This window comes from Apis mellifera, linkage group LG6 (genome assembly GCF_003254395.2).
Source record: "Apis mellifera strain DH4 linkage group LG6, Amel_HAv3.1, whole genome shotgun sequence".
Classification (NCBI taxonomy): domain Eukaryota; kingdom Metazoa; phylum Arthropoda; class Insecta; order Hymenoptera; family Apidae; genus Apis; species Apis mellifera.
Window position 1 is genome coordinate 12,112,866 of NC_037643.1, and position 22,312 is coordinate 12,135,177.

At 24.4% G+C, this 22,312-nt stretch overlaps 2 protein-coding genes across 4 annotated transcripts in view; one reads left to right on the forward strand and one right to left on the reverse strand.

Moving 5' to 3' along the window:
* LOC724516 (39S ribosomal protein L50, mitochondrial) lies at positions 1–5,412 on the reverse strand. The gene is made up of 5 exons (XM_001120390.5): positions 4,920–5,412; positions 4,698–4,798; positions 1,020–1,222; positions 801–920; positions 1–407 (listed from the first exon to the last, which is right to left on the reverse strand). Exons 1-5 carry the CDS (start codon positions 4,986–4,988, stop codon positions 274–276), a joined length of 627 nt encoding a protein of 208 aa, XP_001120390.3. The 5' UTR covers positions 4,989–5,412; the 3' UTR covers positions 1–273.
* The window catches only part of LOC410159 (mediator of RNA polymerase II transcription subunit 13), a 26,122-nt gene continuing 8,681 nt past the window's right edge, over positions 4,872–22,312 (forward strand). For 2 of the 3 annotated variants that reach the window (XM_026441514.1, XM_026441515.1), the window contains exons 1-6: positions 4,872–5,288; positions 16,233–16,566; positions 18,987–19,155; positions 19,286–19,431; positions 19,561–19,990; positions 21,286–21,426. In XM_026441514.1, the coding sequence (XP_026297299.1) occupies positions 5,220–5,288; positions 16,233–16,566; positions 18,987–19,155; positions 19,286–19,431; positions 19,561–19,990; positions 21,286–21,426 (1,289 nt within the window). In that variant the 5' untranslated portion in view covers positions 4,872–5,219. The remainder of the gene's footprint in view (positions 5,289–16,232; positions 16,567–18,986; positions 19,156–19,285; positions 19,432–19,560; positions 19,991–21,285; positions 21,427–22,312) is intronic. The other variant, XM_026441516.1, reaches the window with a different exon arrangement.

Here is a 22,312-nt window from a genome sequence, read left to right on the forward strand (position 1 = left end):
TTCTCAATATATTAAGTTTTCCTTTTATTCTAATTTTTCTAATAATACAATTATATAATAATTTTTATTAATTAATCTATAGAAAATAATATTTAAAAATATCTATTCAAACTTGTAAACAATAATGAAACAATATGAAAATTTCTTATTATTAAATACTTATAACAAATTATTAAATAATATGAAATCAAATTGAAAAATATTTAATGTTACAATAATATTTGATAATTGTTTATTGTTGTTAAACAATTATTTATTTCTTATATAATTAATCTAAACTTTAAGCATATTATCTAAGAAAGGATTATCTTGATAATGTCCAGGATATTTTTTCTTATATTTTAATCCAGTTACAAGATTAGAACTCTTCGGGAATGCTGTCTGACCATTGAACAATGTATCCGTATCTGAAATAATATTATTTTAATTTATACAAAATTTTATATTTCAATAAAAAATAAATAATAAAATATAAGTTCCCATTATATAATTATAAGAATTAAGAATTTTTTTATTTTTTTTTCTTTCTTTGCTTCTTAAATATACAATTATTTACATTATTTAAATTAATTATTAAAAAATAATGAAACATTATTTAGATTTTTGTATTAAGATTTTTAAGATTAAGAACTTTTTTATATTAAAGTTTTATTCAGATTTAAAATTTTCTTTCACAACTTATACGCATAAATTTATAAAATGATGAAAAATATCTTACACAAATGAAACAAGTTGTATTGTTAAATGAATAAATCAATCATAATCGATAATTTAATTAAAGAATTATAAAAATTACTTACCAGGATGGAATCGAACATATTCATAATTAATATGTAAATTCTTTGGTAAATCCATTGAACGCATAGCATCTAATGGAGTTACATTACCGACTGGGGTTTTATAGTAATTTTTCAAATCACCTAAAATATAATACATCTTTGTAACTTAGTGAAAAAAATTTACTAATTATAATTTAATTATAATTTATTTACAATTAAAATTTTCTATCTAAAACTTACCAATTGTTTCAATATAACATAATACAGCATTCGTTATTGGATGTTGAAGTTCTTCTTCACATGCTAAAAAAAGATTGAAACGTTGTAATGGATCTTCGATTTTTGTTTCATCAACCGTCGAAATTTGTTGTGTTTTACAAATTTTATTTATCCTATCACATACATCTTCTGGCGGATTATATTCTTTCTGATATCTCAAAAATCTGTAACAATCAAATATCTGTAATAATTGGATCAATTTATTATATTAAAATATAAACATATTAATGAATTCAAAGATGGACATTTGAATATTATATTATATTTACATTTTAGATTAAAAATTATCATTCAAATCTTTATTAAACTTTTAAAATATTAAAGAATTAATAAAAATCATTCAATTCCAATTTTTAGTTATCTAACTTTTTATTTTTAGGACAAATTATTTATAATTAAACCAATTTCAAAAATTACGGGGTAGATTTTTGATAAACAAATGTATAAACTAAGAAAAATATAGAAAAATCTTATACTAGATTTAAATCTGGAATTTCCAGACCGAAAATCTAATAACAGATTTATATCTTTCACTAAAATGCTTTCTTTTTTTTTCGATATTATTTAATATAAATTTCAATCTCATTTATACTATATTTAAGTGATTATTGCATTTATGGATATATATTTATGGAACTTTGAATACAGATACTTTGTTTTGTAAATTATAATGTAAAGGATTGAGGAAAAAATAAGGATTAAGAAAAAATAAAAACCATAACTTTACATCCTTTATCAAGGATTATTTAAAAAAATTATTTATTTAGAAAAATATTTTTTTTAATAAAATATAATGTATTGTGTAATGTATAAAATTAAAATATTTAAAAATAAAAAATTTTTCCAACAGTTTTTAGTAGATTTAATGTCTAAAAAAATAGAACGATATCTATTTGAAAGTCATATAAAATTTATTTTATCACCCATTGTATTTATATATAGCTGTTTGCGAAATTTAAGATTTGTTATTGTTGCCGATTTTATTGAGTTCAATTAATTACCTCAAGGATACTAAACAATGCTCTCACAATTTGTAAAAGTGCTCTAGTAAATCAAATCGTTACATAAGCTAATTTCGAAATGCTTTATTTCTCCATACACTATTTCTCTCCCTAATAGATATGATGCAAAAGCAACAAAATGAAACAAATTAAAGCTAATCTTCTCTCGATAAATGATTCTAATCAATAAATTATTTTTTTCTTGAAAAAATTTCAATATATTTTCTGATCCTTTCTTCTTCCTTTTTTATTACATTAGAATTGTTCGAACAAGTGATTAATTTATTGTTCATATTAATATAATTTATTAATAAATAATAAATATCGGTTTAAAATCAAACATCAAAGTACAATTTTGTTATTATTCATACAATCATATTATGTATCTTATCACAAAATAAATTTCATATAAGAAAAATTGATATTTAATTAATGTTGAATTAATTTTTTATTGTAATGTTTGTTAAAAAATAATTTGTTAAAAATTATGTCTAAGAATGGAAATTTGAAAGTAAAACTTTTTGAAAATTAATCTTGAGAATCATTTCTCGTTGGATTCTCGAGTGGACATTATATTAAAAGCGATAATTACTCTGAGATATAACACTTTCAATATATTTGCAAAAAAAATAACTCGTAAAAGCATTACTTTTAAAATATAAATGAAGATGTAAATGAATTCACATCTTAATAATAGAAAGTATATTGTAAATAACACAATTTGTATTTCACATTTTTCTTCTCAAACATAAACCTATAGTACCACACATATTTTTCCAAAGATTATCGTTGCCAATAGCCATTGATTTCGCATGTTAAAAATCAATATCGTCTCTTCTAGATTATCCCGACACGACTCGCGCCAAACTTTTCGTATTGTGCAAAAGAGTTTGGTTACCGGACGAAGCGCGGTAAGGGAGGCTTCCCTTAGAAGAAGTGGGCAATGGAACGATGGAAGAGGAGAGGGGACAAGATCGATGTCCAACTACCGTACAGTGGTGCCCTCAGTTGTATTTTCTCAGGATATAGTTATGGCTAATATTGGCCAGGAGCGAAACAAAATATGGAAAAACCCTGTGACAAGGAAAATTTTTTGCACTCGATATATATAAATGTATAAAAGTGTAGTTTATATCAGGATTCACAATTATCACAATTACTTAATTAAATTTAAAAACTGATTAATTCTGTAACTATTATTACAATTAGTTTATGCACATAAACTAATAATATGTATTTTAATTTTATACATATCATTTTTAATAACTATTAAAATTATTTGTTCACGGAAAATAAAAAGCAATTTCAATCTTCTTTTGTTACTCATAAATCTTGATCTATGTAGCAGGAGACGGACAATAGTTCGTCAATGTTAATTACAAGGACGGAGAAACTTGGTCTTCGAAACAGGTGTTCTCAATAAAAACTGGCATACCCGGAGAACTAAAATATCCAGAACTATGTAAACTGTTTTTCATTTTTTTTTTTTTCACTTTAAGTATGTTGTCACTTATTAAATATAAATATTGATGTCATATTATATATATATATATATATGTATATTTTCTAAAAAACAATATCGTCTATAATCTAAAAATCTTATATTATATACATTTATAAAAAATTTTTTTGTTTAACGAATTATAGCGAATAAATAAATATAATTTAATATTGATATATTTAAAAAAAATGCAATTAAAAAATGTATACATCTTAAATTATTACAATGAATTAGAATTCTCATGATTAACTGAAAACTTCTTGTAGTTAGGCATAAAAGGGTATATTACTATAGTTGTTACGTCACATATAAAAGTGGAAACAAATTCAGCTTGCTTATAGATATAGATATCTATGAATCTGAATCAATTTAATATATTAAAACATTATTTAATTTAAATTTGTGATATTCCGAAAAGGTTTATTTTATTTAATATAGATAATATTTAATAATCGATATTATATAATCGATATGAAAATTTACGTATAAATTTAAATAAAATAATAAATTTTATAAATCGAAATATAACATAATATTTGTATATAACATAAAAATACTATTTTAAATTGAATAATTCAATTATTAATCTTAGCCATTTTTTTAAATTTATGATTTTGATTGTATTTATAATTATATATCTATCTTTTAGCGATTTATATATTCAAATTTTACATTCTATTATTTATAAAATATAATTTCTTTCGTTATATTTATATAATTTTTAAAAATATAGTTTCTTCAGATCTAAATATTTTTTCGAGAAACAAATTAAAATAAAAAATTTTGATACATTTCATTAAAATTAATTTCATTTATCAAAATATCATAAATCAAATAATAATAAAAATGAAATATATTTTGTTAAATTTCAATAATGTTTGCTTCAATTTTAATGTCATTTCATGTCACACGTGTATATGAGAAGAAATTACACAAGAACTAGTGAAATGCAAGGGTGCTAAGCATACGCTCGTCTGCCCTGAGAAGCTGTCAAATCCAGCAGTTTATTGGTTGGTGTGTAAAAGAGAGGTGGTAAACGGCAATATGGCCACAGTGTGTCCTTTGCCTGTTAGCCAGCAGCGCGACGTAACGCGAATATTTCGATTAAATTTGTGTATAAATTGACTAAATTCTTACCCTTTGCAAGAGAGAGACATCTTTTCATCTTCAAGTCTGCTAGTCTTCTCTTTGGGACGTTTCTTGGTCTTAAAACGAGTTATATCATATCGTAGACTCGTCTGTAAAATGACGGTGGTTTCGTTAGTGCATGTAGTATACAAATTAAATTTGTTCATTCCCTGTTGGGAGTACTGTGTGATGATGGTGATTAAAAAGTGTACATGAAGTGTTTATACTAACCGTGTTTACGGCAAGAAAAGTGGATGAACTTTTTAAGGAATTAAAACCATGCCTGATGAGCGCCGCCATCTTCTTCCTCGTCGTCGAAGCGAACTGCACGAGTGAGCAGTAGGGGGCGCCTCGGGCGGCTGCGCTTGTTGTTTCCCATCGTCCGCCATTTTACGGTCGCCATTGAGAAGTGAAAACCCTCCTAAATGTTCTCGAATAATAGCGGCCTCGCCGTGTGATTTTCGGGGCTGAGAGAGGCGCGCCGCCGCGAGAAGTGTTGCTAATGAGTGTACGGCGTACGATGGAGAAGCCATGACGCATCCGTCGCATCAAACAAACGGCGCTAGCCTGGAGGACTGCCACACGAATTTCTTCGCACTGGTGAGTGATCAGTGAGCCCACTCTTCGTAAGAGTCGGAGCACATATCTACTCTGTGTTTGGAGATTCGGAAGAACGAGACTTTGGCTTCACAGGACGGAAACCAGTTGTCCAACGGCTGTTTAACGGTACCGTGTAATGTTGCGAGCAGAAGTCGTCCGGGTTAACCTATATATTGGAGTATTCCCGTGGGCAGTACTCGATCGTTCGTGTCGACGTCGGTGTTGTGTATCGCGGCACTCCCCTCCCCTCCCTTCCATTACTGTGTATATAATATATATATATATATGTGTGTATACATACATATACGTACATAGTTGCATGTACATATGCCTATATATACATCTATATATGTACATATGTACATACATAAGTAGTTATATATATGCGCAAGCGTGTATGTGCGCGTCAGTGGGATTTGAAGTTTATGCGACCCAATGTCATGCCTGATTCATGTCGGCCCTGAGTTTTCCACTCGTGAAAGAATTAAGGAGGTTGCAGCAGGGCTGTCCGAAGACTGTTGCATGTATCCTTTGGTTATCGCAGTGAATATTGTTAATTTGTTGTGCTGTGTAGTTGGTGTTCTATTAGTGATCTTTCGATAAACTTGTGGTCGAAAATGCGATCTTTTTACAACAGATAACAAGATCGTCTCTCGTAACATTCCTTTCGCCTTTCAACAAAGCCACAAAACTGTGTCAGACATTGTTTGCACCACTTGAAAGTCCTCGTCTGCTCTGGTCCGGCGAGTCTAGGAACTCCTTTTCGTTGAACTCGACGAACCTCAAACGTGCTTATGTGATACATACCAACCTATTGATGTATATGGATTCTTCGTATACTTCTACTTGTCTACAGGACGTTTCGAAAATAGGTGCTCTAATATCAGGAGTGTATATTGCTCCTTTTCCTTTTGTGAATAGAATAATTTTTGTGAAAATAGTTTTTTCTCGAATCACAACTGATTAGTTTGTTTTTTTTAAAGTTCTTAAGAATATTTGACATATCTGTGAGATTGCGATTAAATATTGTTTTTGGTGGTGATACGTGATTATATGTGATAAAACATAATTCATATACAACGAAATTTGATTATATTTTATTCTTATATTGCCGATGATAATATATTTTATTTTGAGTTAAAAATGAAGATAGAATCAAGATTATATTTTTAATTTTTTATTGATTTATTATTGATTTATGATTCGAATCAATTTAATTTTTTTTAATATAATATATAATCATTATTATTATATTAAGATAATAAATTACATGTATATTATTAAAAAATATTTTGCGTTTTAATAAATTTTTTTCTTTTCATTGGTTTTTAATATAGTTATTTTTCAAACATATGGTAAAAGAATTTTCTATAATTCGTTTTTAAATTATGAATAAATATTGATAATAAAAATATTTTGAACGTATAGATTGTATTAAATGATACAATATATAAATATTTAAATATATCAATATGATAATAATTTATATACATCGATAAAATTATTGAAAAATTCATAATATAAAAATTTTTTAATTTTTGTTTATTTTCAAGAAATTTCAAAGTGCATAATATATAAATGTATGATGATATAATATATTAATTTAAGAAATTACAAGTAAAAGAATAGCTAGTAATTTAAAAACAAAACATCATTATAGTTAAAATATCTTTTATTTGTAAGACTGGCATACGTGTCTAAAGTTTAACCACCTATTTTAGAAACGGCCTGTATGCAAGGCCTCTAGGCTGTCTCTTCCTCTTTCTCTTTCCATTTTGACCATGCAGTATGCGCGCGACTCGTGTATACACATACTTATCGCGCGTATAACGGCGAGACAGACACATTTTTCTGTTACATTCGTAGCGCACCGCATTCCCATGAACAGTCGATCAAAACATCTACCTTTAAATGAGATTGTAGCATTCGTTTCATTTATTCTCTTCTTTTTTCTTATTCCGTTAAATTTATGGTTATGTTTTCGTAAATACAAATTGAAAAATCTTTTTGAAAATTATTTTAAGCAATTTTTCATCTAAAGTATCATTGAAATAACACATATGATAAAAATCGCAATAAAAGATATCGAGAAAAATCTAAAGAAATTGAGATTCAAAAAACATTAACATTTCGCTTATAATTTTGATTATTTTTATATTTTTTTTTTTATATTTACGTTATGATACGTTTATGATACGTTTTTATTGAGTTGCATTAAAATTTGTGGAAGTTTAGTGTCGTGTCATTTCTATCTCTGTCGGTTGCGAGAACTATGCTTTCGTTTTGACTCCCCTCGTAGCTTTCCCCGATGAAATTCGTTTACTTCTAACGACAGTTCGTCGCCCTTCACTGTTCCGCATGAATTCGATTTAAGAAATTATTTCGAAATTTTTTTCAAACAACTTCGTAACGTGGCATGATTTCGAAGTACAGTATATTCACGCAGTATTTTTATCAATATTACGAAATATCATGATTGTGATATCGTTGAATTTTTAATTATTTTTAAAAAGTTTAAAAAATCTTTAGATATTAAATACATCATAAATTACATTTTAAATATATTTTAATTGAAAAATTAATTTATTAATTTTTGTAAGTTAGAAGTTATTAATGTGTTTAAAATTTATTAAAAATTACGTAAATACTTCGAATAATGTAATATATATAATATTTTGTTTGGAGAAATTTTGAGATGTTTCAAACAAAATAACTTTAAGACGACTTTTGTATATACAATTTTATATTTTGTATTCATAGTAAAATTTGAACTGCAACGGTCAGATAGGAGCAATGCTCGGGACAGTGGTTCTCAATCAAAAATATATAGAAGCGCGTTCTATTATCTAAAGAGATTACTCGAATGTACAATACAATTAATCTGAAACATTGATAAGCATTGATTTTTATCAATAAAAATATATATCGAAACAGTTGTATATTAGATTATATTTATTTAATAATTTTATTTGCTTTATTACATAAAAATTGTACTTATTAATAATTTTTAAATAAAATAAATACTTTTTTTTGTTACACAAATAAAATGTGTATATTACTTAAAGAGTCATTAATACAGATTAAAAGATCTGTATTAATAAAACAAGAGCGTGAATTTACTTCTTCGTTGACGTTAAAATTGCTAAAATTTTAATATTCTAATTATTAATTACTATTCAAATAGTTACAAAAGATTGATTTATTTGAATGAATTATAAATTTATTAAAAAATATTATTTATATATAATTATTTATTAGTAAATTTTTTTTTAATGGAAAATAGAATATATAATTATATTTTTTATATAAATATTAGTAAAAAAATTAAAATATATTTAAAATTCGTTAAAAAACATAATTTTAATATATTAAATATTATATAATAATTTATATAATAATTTCAATATATAATAAACATGATTAAATATATTAGAAATGATAATAATATAATTAAAAATAAATTTTTAAAAACAAAAATAGATTCAAGTATGATCATAAATTTATTTCGTGTATATAAACATTTAAAAAAAAAACTTTTAAGTGTCATTGAATGAAAGTAGACAAATGTAAATTATTTTATATTTAAGATATATTTAATTGTATCAAAATTTGTCATTACCATTATAAATTTTTTTTTTAATTCTGAATTAGTATTATAAATTGCCACAACAATTTGAGTTAAATTTAGGTTAGATTACTTAATAATATTATTACTTAAAATGTAGAATACAATTACAAATATGAATGAAATATAATGACATATATTAAAATTAATATCTGCTTTATAAAGAATTTTTAAATAATTTGTAATCCTAACTGGCAATTGTACCATATTCATATAATATTTATATATTACGTTCAAGTAAAATTTTATCATATATTTGTTACAAATATTTTTTCTTTTTTTTTATTTAGCTATATTTTTCACCTCTATCGTAAAATTTTTGTTTTCATAATTTAGGCATTGAAAGGTTAAATAACTAAACTGTTATGGATCATCGGTTTAGTATTTACAGCTCAACAAAACCAATTGAAAGTTAACATTAGAATTCCAGAAATGATTATTATGACTGCTCTTATTATTATTATTTTTTTTATTTTTAAATATTCTGAATTAAATAAATAATTTAAAATTTACTTTTTACACACGCACGCACGTATTAGTTTATTATATTAAAATATAATACCCAAGTTTTATATGTGATCGTTGAATTTTAATTGCATCAAATTTTATTTATTTAAAAAAATGAGAGTTCGAAAAATGAGGGGAAAAAACGGTATTCCGGAGGTCAGCACGAAACAAAAGTGGCGAGCTCAAAATCGGGCGATGTGTAAACTCTCTTGTAGTCTTAACACGTGACGTCCTCGCGGTGCAAGGCTTTCACCTAGGCTGGTCAAGCCCCCTTCGGCTTCTCCTGTTTCTCTCCACGGAGCACCAGTTTCAGCATAATCTAGCCGAGTGACTTCGTCGACGAAGAAGCCGCGTGCCTCGCGTATCTCGCTCGAGAAATCACCAGAACGGACTGATATATAATAGAGCAGTGTTTCCCAACATTTTTGGAATATATCCCTTTGTTATAATAGTCAAATAACCTGCCATTCTTATCTTTTTTCAAAATTACATAAAAGTATATATTTAAATAGGATAAAATAAATATAATATTTCATTTCATTATAAATGAATCACATCTATTAAGTATATGCATATTAAATAAATATTGGAAATCTATTGTAGCAAATATGAAATATTTAATTATTTATTAATATATAATCGTGATAAATTTTTTATATTATTTTTAGTATTCACTATTATTATATATTATAATATAATTTATTATTAGATAACTATATTGAAATAAATAAATGCTGAAAATTTTTATTATAAAATTTTTTATATAAATAATAGCAAATAAATAATTATTGTAATCTCCTAAAAATCATTGACGGCCTTTCCTCAGAGGTTACAAGTTGGGAAACACTGAAATAGAGAATACCCAGTGACTCTCTAATTCTTCTCTGAACGTGAACATTTTTTTCTCGTCTGATTTTATTCAGAATATACAAAATAAAAGGAATGTAAATGAACAGTTAAATATAATTGAAATACTGAATTTTTTATTTATTCTCATTATAGATTACAAATATTTTGTCCATTTTTTTTTAATTTTTAAATAATTATTTATGAGTCATGTCATAATATAAAGTAATGAATGATTAATTTATTGATCTTGGAATTCATAGTATTAAATATTTTTCACATATATTATTTTAAAATAATATTTCAAAATTATTTCAAAATAATTAAATTCAAAATAACAAACTATCTTTGAAATGAACAAAAAAATGAAGAAATAAAAAAAGAAATCAAATTATACATTTTAAAAGAATTCTTTTAAAGAATTATAATTGAAAAATGAGCGAAAGAAAAATAAGAAGGATGAGAGTATAAAATTTGCTGATTAACTTGTCAATGAGACAAGTTTAATGAAATATTTAACAGACTTACATACTAATTTTAAAAACAGAGTCGTGTTATAAAACATATCAATATTAGAATATGATATTTAGATATCAATATTAATTTTTTTGTAATAGAAAATAAATTAAGTATTTAAAGTACAATTTAAAAAAATTTTAAATTACAACATAATATTGTATTTAATTAATTTAAATATATTTAAGTTTAATATAAATTTCTATTCATTTATATTGTCTATTTCAAAATTGATAATTAATTCACTAATTTATCAATAAATAAATATATGCAAATTATAAATAACAAATGAAAAAAAAATAAAAAAGAATGAAGAAGATTAGAAATAAAAAGAATATAGAAGATTAAATCGTGGTAAGATAAATACATAAAATCTCAATGAAAAAAATCTCATATTTTTAATATAGAAATGTAATGTTTAAATTTAAATACTAAAATACATAATTTTTTACAAAGAAACATAATTAAAATAATTAATTATAAAGATAAGATTTTAATGATAACAATACATAATACAAGAATATATAATTAAATATGTTTTATTTTATTTCTATATTTTGTTTGATTAATAAATAATTATTATTATTTCTTTTTTTTTATACACATAATAAAAGCAATTATTCTAATATGTAATGTATGTATTTTGTCTATATATATCAGAATATGTTTTATATAATCACAACGAATTAGATATATATGAAATATTCTATAATGAATCCATGAAAGTTAAAAAAATTATTGTTGCTTTAGTTTTAATAAAATTGATAATTGGTAATTGATAAAATGCTTGATAATTTTTGCCACAAATAGTCAGATAAAAATAAGTTTGCATTTTTTTGTGCTATATAATATATTATAATATAATATTATTTTAAAGATTTTTCTGAAAAATTGTTGAATTGATTTTTCGTTAATATTTTGGTGTAAGATGCTGAATTTTCAATCATATGTTTACTAATTGAAATATATATTGAATATAATATTGCATTCATTGTCAGAGATTCTTTAACATTATGTTTTATATTAGATACTTATCATATTAAGATAATTGACAATTACGAAATAACTTTTTTAAGTAATATATTTGCAATTTTAATTGCATATTGAATATTTATAAAAAATCTCGTTTAAACAATGAAATTCTATTTTTTTTTCTTTTATTAAGATTTTCTTTACTTATCCTATACATATAAGAAGATATAGATTTTTGTTTAAGAATTAAATTTTATTAGAATTTCAAAGAGATTCTTTAATTATATTTGTAAATCTTTATTTTAGTTTAAAAAATTATAATGAATAATTGATAACCATAAATCATAATACATATAATTATGAATACATATTTAATATTATCTTTGATGACACTCATAATCAAACTCAACATCCAAAAAAAATTTATTCTAAAATGAGTATAAAATATCGATAAAAAAATTATTCTTAAATGATACTTTATTTAAAAAATTAATATTTTTATATTTAAAAAATTTTTTTTTATTTAAAAAACTAGTAAAACGAATATTTTCGAATAATATTTATAAATCTTCAAATTTCACTTAGTTAAGATTTTAATATTAATAAATATTATTTATAATCTTAAAAAAATTGAAATATTAAAAAAATAATTATATATATTATTACTAAAATAGTAGTATTGCTTTATTGTAAAAAGAAAGAATTTTTAAAATAATAAGATTCAAATAAAATTGGAAGAATTGACGCAGGAAGTACGATTTCATAGGAAAAAGAAAGACGAACGTCAGTGGCATCGTAGAGGCGTATACTCTATCCACTTTCGAGTGGCTTGTACGCAAGAGAATTCCGCTTCGTTACGCACGTGAATGTAATGTTCGTGCTGCTTTAACGGCAAGCGTATAAGGAGGGCAGTAAATGGGAATTTACAGCTGTAGCTGCGTTCTATGCGCACCAAAACATTCTCTGTTGCTATAAAAATGAGATTGTATAGTTTCTTCTATATCTTCATTGATATTCGGCATTATTCCTCTCACTACACGATCAATAATTCGATATGCTACTGTGTATTTTTGACTCGAAGTACGTGGATTGCAATCGGTTGCATTGGAAATTATAATTGACGAAGGCTGTATCAGTAAATTGTCCATGATTGTTCTATCGTTCCATACGTTGTTTTTAATATTTTAACGAATCAAATAAAATTAAAGTCAAATATTATAAATTATCAATATTTAAAGATATTTTGATGATGCAATGAAACATTAACTTATATCAAAGTATCTTTGATATAAGATAATTTTTAAGCCGATTTTTAGATGTATTACTTAACAGTAAAAGATGAGAATTATTTAAAAATCATTTTTATCTTTTTAAAAGATAAATTTCATTTTTATTCATTTAGATATCATTTTCAAATGTAAATATTTAAAATTTTATTTTTCTAAAATTATTTAAAAAAATACAATTAATTATAGAGTTTATCAAATCTAATAAAGATTCTATAAAAATACAAAATTATTAAAATTTTAATGTAAATATTTCATTTTTAAGTATATTGAATTAATATTAAAATAATATAATATTAATATAACATAATTTAAATAAACTATCATTACTATATTATACATTATTTTAAAAATTTATAACAAAGAAAAATTAGACTAATTCTTTCAAAAAAATTTTTTTAAACAAATATAATTAATTATTTATTTTAGATTCAAACAAATTCTAATAAAAGAAAATAACTAAAAAATTTTCTTTAAAGTAAAAAAAAAATCAAAAAGAGAAAAGAGGGAAAGAGGTTGTGAAATGATACCGTGGGAGAAAAGGAATACGAATAGAGGCGCGTATGGCAGAATGGAACGAGGGAATGTGGCAGACTCGCGAGTTGAATCCACGCGGGCGGCCTTGCACGTCGCCTTGCTTGTATTGATCAGTAAGCTTGACAGCCCCGTAGCGTTACGATGGGCGCCTTTGCTTACCGATTATTTCGTCGCGTCGACACGATAGGCGCCACTGCGCGCTCTTAACTTCCGAATCGATCTTTTTTTAATATTTTTTTGAAACATAATAGAATTATATCTATTATAAGAAAATATCATTTATATCATTGTGATATTGATGTTATCATAAAATATTTTGAAATATTTAAATTAATAGTATTAAAACTAATTTAATACTATCATCGATAAAAAATAAATGTCAACAAGACGTTAATACTATTATTAAAATGAAAAATTTGAGAATTATTTCTTTTAACATATTTCATAATAATTTTTTTAATAATTGATGTATTGTTCCTTCATTTGTAAACATATATTTCTTATATGTATGCATATAACTATATTTATTCAAGAAATCTAAATTATTAATATATTCATAAATTTTTAAATTAGTGTTTGTGAAATTATGTTTGATTTATATATACAATAAAAAAATTTATAATTTTAAATATAAAATAAAAAAATAATTTTTATAAAATATAATACACAATATTAATGAAAAATAATTAAAAATAATTATTAAATTTATATCTTATTAAAATATCTTATCTTATTTAAAATAAGTTTCCACTCTTATTTGAATTATTTCGATTATGTCAGCTGACAGTGTGACGTAAGAAAAGGCACGCATTTGATTGGTTGAGAAGCGCGCGACCTGCTTGCGACTGCGCGTGCCTTTATCACTTCGTTGTGGCGCCACGATAAAAAGACATGTTTACGATCGCCACGATTTATATAGATACATTGTACTAAATAATGAAAAAATTTTGTGAGAAATTCTTTTTTGTTTTGTGTTGATATATCAAAAATGATGACACATAATTACTAAATAAATAATAACAATATAAAACTGATAAATTTTTAAATAAATTAAATTTTATCAAAACTTAATATTCAATTAAGACTTTTAAATATGTCAATTATATATTTTAATAATTACAATAATATTAATTCATTTGCTAATTTCTAAAATAAAAAGAAAATGTTATTTACAAGCTATATTTAAATTATAATAAATAAATTTTAAATATAAATAAATAATATTTATTATATAAATGAAATTATATAATAAATATATAAAATTGTTTCAATATAAAATAATTTTATACGTAAAACACTTATATAATTATTTTTGTTGTATTATTGAATGTAATTAATTTATAAATATCACGCATGCGCCAATTATAATAATATACTTAATATAAATGTATACAATTAACTGTGTAAACTGGATATCGGTAATTTACAAATATTAATTAGTCATATATATCTAAGTCAATAAAAAGTGTATGAATCAGGTGTATTAGTTATCGGATCAGGGTGAATGAACTAACTAACTAACAATGATAAGACATTTTATTTTAAATATCGACCTTGAATATAATTAAATTTTAATTAATGTATTATTTCTCATTTTTTTTTTTTTTTTTTTTTGTTTCTATCAGACAATACAAGTTCATTAATATTTTCGGAAAATTTAATACAAATTTAATAAAAAGAATTATACATTTGATTATGAATATTTATGTGAATATTTGTAGTTTATTCATTTTTTTTCATTTTTTACCTAAATATCTTTTAATAGACGATTTTGATATAATTTCATTATTATTATTTGTTATATTTGCAATATATTTTTAAATTCATAAATTCGATGTGTATTTATATGTGTACATTAAAGGAGAATCTTATTGTTCACGGTTAAATCAACGATTTGTTACGTTGCGTGACAAATGGAAATAGAATGCGGCGAAAGTTCAAGGACCGACCTTTCTCAACAGTCAACCAATGTTCCGATATATTCCCTATAATCTCTAACTTATCTTCGCTAATTGGGGAAGTTTGCGCAAGTGTCATATTATTCACATGAATTATATATTTAATTATTGTTAATACATAAATAACAATTGTTAACATATAACTAATGATAACAATATTTTAATTATTCTAATATTTATAATCAAAAATATTATTTAATTTAAAACATATTTTTCATTATAATATATATTCATTTGATTTAATAAATTTCATTATATAAATACAATATTCAATATAAAATAATTAATTATATAAAAATCCATTTTTGTTCAATGTTCGACGCGAATAAAAAAAGATATTTCTTCCTCGTAGAGAATTTTAGATTTTATTTTTATTTTAATAAATCGATAATTTTAATTTTTTAATTAGCCAAATATATTCACTTCACTAAGTAAATAACATGTATAATATGATACGCAACTTTGACATAACATTGATCGATGCAATATGAAAACACTTATGATATTCATCTCATGCATTTTTTTTTTATTATTATTAAAATTTATAATTAAAACATCTTGTTCAATTTATATCGAATATAATCAAAATGATCTGTAACGAGATATATATAAGATAAGTTTTATATGGAAAAAAAAAATTAGTTGAAATTATATTATAAATAACAGATGATTTCATCATTATCGTTTTCATTGGTAGACGGACCTCTGCGGTATCAAATGGAAGAAGCTCGTGTGGGGCGAAGTAGCCGGCGATTTCGGGGGTACTCCCCTCGAGGACCCGGTGTTGTCGAGCTTCTCGCGGTGCCTCGCGGGTGACATTCTCTGCGTGTGGCGGCGGGTCGCCGCTACGCCGGCCACCTCCGGCCCGGCAACCGCCTCGGCAACCGGAGCTGGCATCTTCGACCTGGGCATCGCACCCTCGCCCGCACCACCACCCCTCTCCCTTACCGCCGCCAAGGAACTCTGGATTTTCTGGTATGGCGAGGAACCTGATCTCTCTGGTCTCGTGTCACCGGAACTCATCGCGTGTGGTGAGTAATGAAGCTCCTGTGTATTATGCACTCTTCTATGGATCACTTCGATTCTCTCTCGATAGAGGGACGCAGGGATTGGATGTTTATCTTTCCATAGATTTTATGTATACAAATAATTAATGATAAAACAAGGTGTTGATAAAGTCTTAAATACACAATATTTTCCTAACTAATAAGAGTATTAAAGTTAAAATTGATAATATAATTTAATATAATATTTACTCTTTGATGATATTAAATGGTATAATAAATAACCAAATTTCGTACTTTAAATATGATATATATATATATCCTTCGTTAGATTGTATATCTTTTGATATACAATGGAGAACTGAAAATTTCAAGAATTTTCTGGAATTATTGCAATATGTTGTGGCAAAACGTATTCGCGTGATCAAATAATGGTTTCAATATGATGTGAATAAGTAATATGGATTAAATCGGATTTATTCGTAACAAAGAGACACATAGATATTTTGTATTTTTTTTATTAAATTTTCTTTATTAAAGCAGATTGAAATCTGTAATAAAAAATAAATTTATACACAACAAAAATATGTCTAAACGACTATATATAATTTTATGTCCATTTAATTTTTGTATATGTCAGATTATGTTAAAAGATATAACACTGATATGATTTCATAACAGTAAAATATAAAAAGAACGAATAATAAAATAATAATAAAATTTTCAAATCAAAATAAAATATCTATAAAAAAAAAATAGAAAACATTTATTTTTAATAGATAAAATTTTATTATTTCAAGATTTAATGAAAAAAATATTGTTTAAAAATAATGAATATTCATCATGAAACAAAATGAAAAAAATATCTTTATTTATTCTATTTCTAATTAATATTAATCTCAAGAATATTAATATGTATGTTTTTTCACATATGTATTCATATGTATTTATTTTTAAATTATTCTAAGATTCAATGCTAGAAATTTAATTCAAAAAATGAAAAAAATATAAATATATATTTGTTACGGAAAATAAAATAATGATTAAATAGTTTTATAAAAAAAAAAACAATTGTATTTCAAAAGTAGTACATCGCAAATTCTAGTGGACATTATTGTAGGAAATCCCGTATGCTTTTGTTTCGAAGAAAGAAGGTGTGCAAAGCGAGCGAAGCGGTAATGTTGGCTAGACCGTGTTTCTCTGCATAGGGTCGCTGAACCATGTACTTGTCTGCAACTCAGTGCGATGCAACGCAAGATTCCATTATTGTATATCGCAAGAAGTACACCAATTGCGGAACGAACTGATAAACCGTTAGTCTTGGATGAATCCAATCTTTGAGTATCATGGACCAAAAAACTTCAGAAAACGTATATGTTGTATTAAAGATTTGAACGAATCATTGATAAACATAGATAGAGAAAAATATATTCTCAATAATTAACGTCTCTTTAAAAAAATATAATGAGAAAGTAAAAAAAGGTTGTTTTAAAAATTATCAAGAATAAAATTATTTCTTTTAAATTAATTAAGAACAATTTTATTGATTAATATTGAATATTGAATGTTGTAAAATATATAGAATTCTTAAAATTAAAATAATTTTTATAACAATTTTTTTATTTATATTATTTTTATTCTTTACAATTTTAAACAATATTTTAAATTCATAAAGATTATAAGATAAAGATTACCTTATAATTTGCATAAAAATTATATTGCAAGATGATACATAATTTGTATTATTATTATTATAATTTTAATTCGTTTTAGAAAGTGAAAGAGAATATACCTTCACAATCACATTTACAGAATTGATGTTCATAAAGCGTAAAGTTCATTACTATTTCACGAGTAAAGTAAAAATATGTTAAAACGCAAAACATTAGATCTATCATATAAAAACAAAAATACAATTATAAAAAGGAAACAATTTGATTTTAGTTTATCAACATAAAATTCTAGAATTTTATTTTCTTGGTCAACTCTCTTTTGTTTTCCATGAATTGCTCAGTGTCGACGTGACTCGCTGTAATTTTATACACGAATTGCATTACTTTCACAGTGGAATCAGCCGTTTCTTTCCGCCAGTAAGAATTGTAGATCATAGAGGAAAGTAGATCACAGAAAAATAACAAAACGTATTTATTTCTAAAACAAAATTTCGCTATCTACGAAAAAAAAAATGTTGCGATGAATTATATATTTAATTTAATTTTTTTAATAATCTCAATTATATATAAACACGTAATTATTATAAGAAATTGCATATAAAAATATTTAATAATATTTTTTAATCGTTATGTATAAATATTCAACAATCAATATATATCACCGATTGTATTACAATTATAAATCTTTAAATATTATATAAAATAATAAGAATTATTATATTATAATAAATAAGATTAATTGTTTTATAATATAAATACTTATTATTATTTCAGAAAGTGAGCAAGGTTCTTGGGAAAGCGGATTATCATACGAGTGCCGGTCACTTCTTTTCAAAGCTTTGCATAACTTGATTGAACGGTGCTTACTATCTCGTGATTTTGTTCGCCTAGGAAAGTGGTTTGTACAACCTTATGATGGATTCGAAAAACACCGTTGCAGTAGGTATGTTATATTTATATTATTATCATTAATATTTTTTATTATATTAAAATAAATAATCTGCTACTATTATGAAATAATTAAATATTAACTTCCTTATAAAATCTAATTTAAATAATTTTATTATTTACAGTAGTCACTTGTCATTCTCATTTGCATTCTTTGTGCATGGAGAAAGCACTGTATGTGCAAGTGTGGATGTCAGGCAGCATCCTGCTGTGCGACATCTTACAAGGACTTGCTTACAACGTACCCAAACTTCCCAATCTGGTGTTAAAGGTATACATAATAAATTATTCAACTTAATATAATTAATATACAATTAGTATAAATTATTTTGTATATAATTAATACAAATTATAATTAGATATATATAATTATTTGATGTATTTACTAATTCTATTGCAGTGATTCTAGCTCCTTATGGACTAGCAGGCACATTAATTGGTCCAGTGGGACGTATAGATAGTCAACTTCTTGAAGAGTGGAAACACTTTTATCCAATCAATAGCAGTAACATAGAAGCAGGACTTCCACCTCTAGTAGAAGTACTTGTTGGTGGTGTCCGCATGCGTTATCCTTCTTGTTATGTCCTGGTCACAGATATGGATGATAGTCCACCTGATACTCCTCTTTCTCCACCAAGTAGTCCTGCTAGTTGTGAACATCCTCTCTTGAGTCAGCAGGAATTACAAGCAGCTACAGAATTACCAGAACGTGTATGGGCAGAATGTACTTTGAGCTCACCAATTTCTGCTTCCAAGACAGAATCTTCCACAGAACTTGGAACCTGGACCTTTATTGATCCAACACAAAAGTCTTCCTGTATCTGTTCAAAGTAAGTAATTTTTATGATATTTTAAATTATGAATTTAAATTTTACTGCATTGTAAAATTATTATATTTCATAATTTTATTTATAATTTAAAAATTTTTTAAAAATTTCATTCAAAAAATGTTTATCTCAGAAATTTTATTAAATAGTATTAAAATTTAATTGTTTTGTGTTATATATGCAATATAATTAAAAATTACAATGCGGTAATAATAATTGTAATAATAATTACTTTTATTCAATTTATAATATTATATAAAAGTATATGTAAAGAATGCATTTATGAAATTATTGTTAGATTTTTAACTATTATTTTCTTTGCATATTTATTATGTGTAGCAATAAACATATACTTCTTTTGACTGCATTCTATGTTTATCTGATAATATTTAAAATATATAGTATAATGTTCGTATTGTTGTTATTGATTCTGTCTGCATGTTTTAGCACATTTATAAAATGTAGATTATTTAAAATATTACAATATAGATAATAATTTTTTTAATGGCTGCTGCAATATATGCATGTAAATTTAGTTCTTGAGAATGGCTAAAATGCAATTATTTCTTTAAATTAGTACTCTTTATGACAACAAAACTATCCTGTATCAAAAAGTTTAGTAAAGAATATTATAAATTTTTTATTTTTTTTAAATTATAAAGTCTACTACTATAATAAAACTAAATAATAATAAATAGAAATCAAAATATTAAATATTAAAATAAAAAATTATAAAGACTATAAAATAATAAATGTGAGGCTAAAAATACTATCATTGCTAAGATTTTATTTATTTTCTTCGTATTTTATAAATAATAAATAATAAATAATTAAAAGTCTCATAATTTTAAAAAATATGCATATTTTAAAAAAAAATTCTAAAAAAAATATTATATATATTATTACATCAGATGTAGGTTTGAAAAATTGTAAAAATAATTAAAGTTGATATTAGGTTACAGTAATAATTTGCATTTTGACTACAGGTTGGAATTAAAACTGAGTAACTTGTAAGGAGAATTTGTACCAGGAATGAATAAGGGATAAAGTGAGACATAAAGTATTATTTATATTTTAGTTAGATAGGCCCATTAAAAGATTTATTTAATAGTTTTATTCACAAAGATATGATAGTTTTAGATATTCACTAAGAAATGATGATAGCAACGGTCAATTTGGAGAACAAAATGCCAATCAGAATGCAAGACATTACTGTATCTATTTCTCCATATATTGCTGTCCAATAAATAATACAAATAGAAATGTAAAAAACAAGATATTAAATACATCGGTTGCAGGTCTGCCACCCCCGGGGGTTGGAAGAGCCTGGCCTCCTCTCAGGTTCAGAGGGATAAAGGTGGACGGAGGGTCGTACCGTTTCATCGACGCTCTACCACCCAGTGGGATGCTTGTCCCTCTGTCCCTGCTAATGCCCCCAGGTGGGTAATTTCTGCCCCGATATCAATGAAAAAATCATTTTTTTTTTCATATCTTAATTAATCACCGCAATAATGCAAATATCGTTTAATCGTTATAATACCATAACGTCATCTTTTAATTCACATTGCTTATGAAAGCTCCGCTACTTATTTAATCAGGAGTAACTAAACCTAATTGCACGAATAATGCATTAATCAATATTATTATATAATGTTTTTTTTTTTTTGTATGTGGGAAGTCTCATTTCTGGAAGAATTATAAATATTAATTATGATAAAGTGTAAACAAGAAAAATCATTTATTATATGTATAATTTATATATATCATTTATTTATTATATATAATTATATATTATAATAAATAACATACAAGATATATTATACAAATCTTATCTTTGATATTATTAAAGAGAAATAATATATTTTGTATATACACATTTAATATATACATTTTATATATACTTTAAATGAAAGCTGTTATATATATTTATAAATATTATAGTAAGTATATTCATGCAAAATTGGTAAATCAATATATATTGTATATATGATGTTATAATATAAATAGCTGAGGTATATTATAAAACTGAAAACTTTACATAAATATATTTCTCTTAAATAAAATTAATTTTTTTATTTCTTATTTCATGTATTACTATACAATTAATTTCCATTTTTAATATTGTATAAAATATTACAATAATTTAATAGAGGAAAATACATATTCTTATAAAATATTATTTAAATATTTATGTTTTGTTTTTCTTTTTCTTTCTTTTTGAAATTTTGCTTTTTTTATTTCGGGTAATTATTGTTAAAGGATGCTTTGCATGTATGTTGTTGTTAAAGAATGCTTTGCAATGTTCACAACTTTAGCATGATTTTT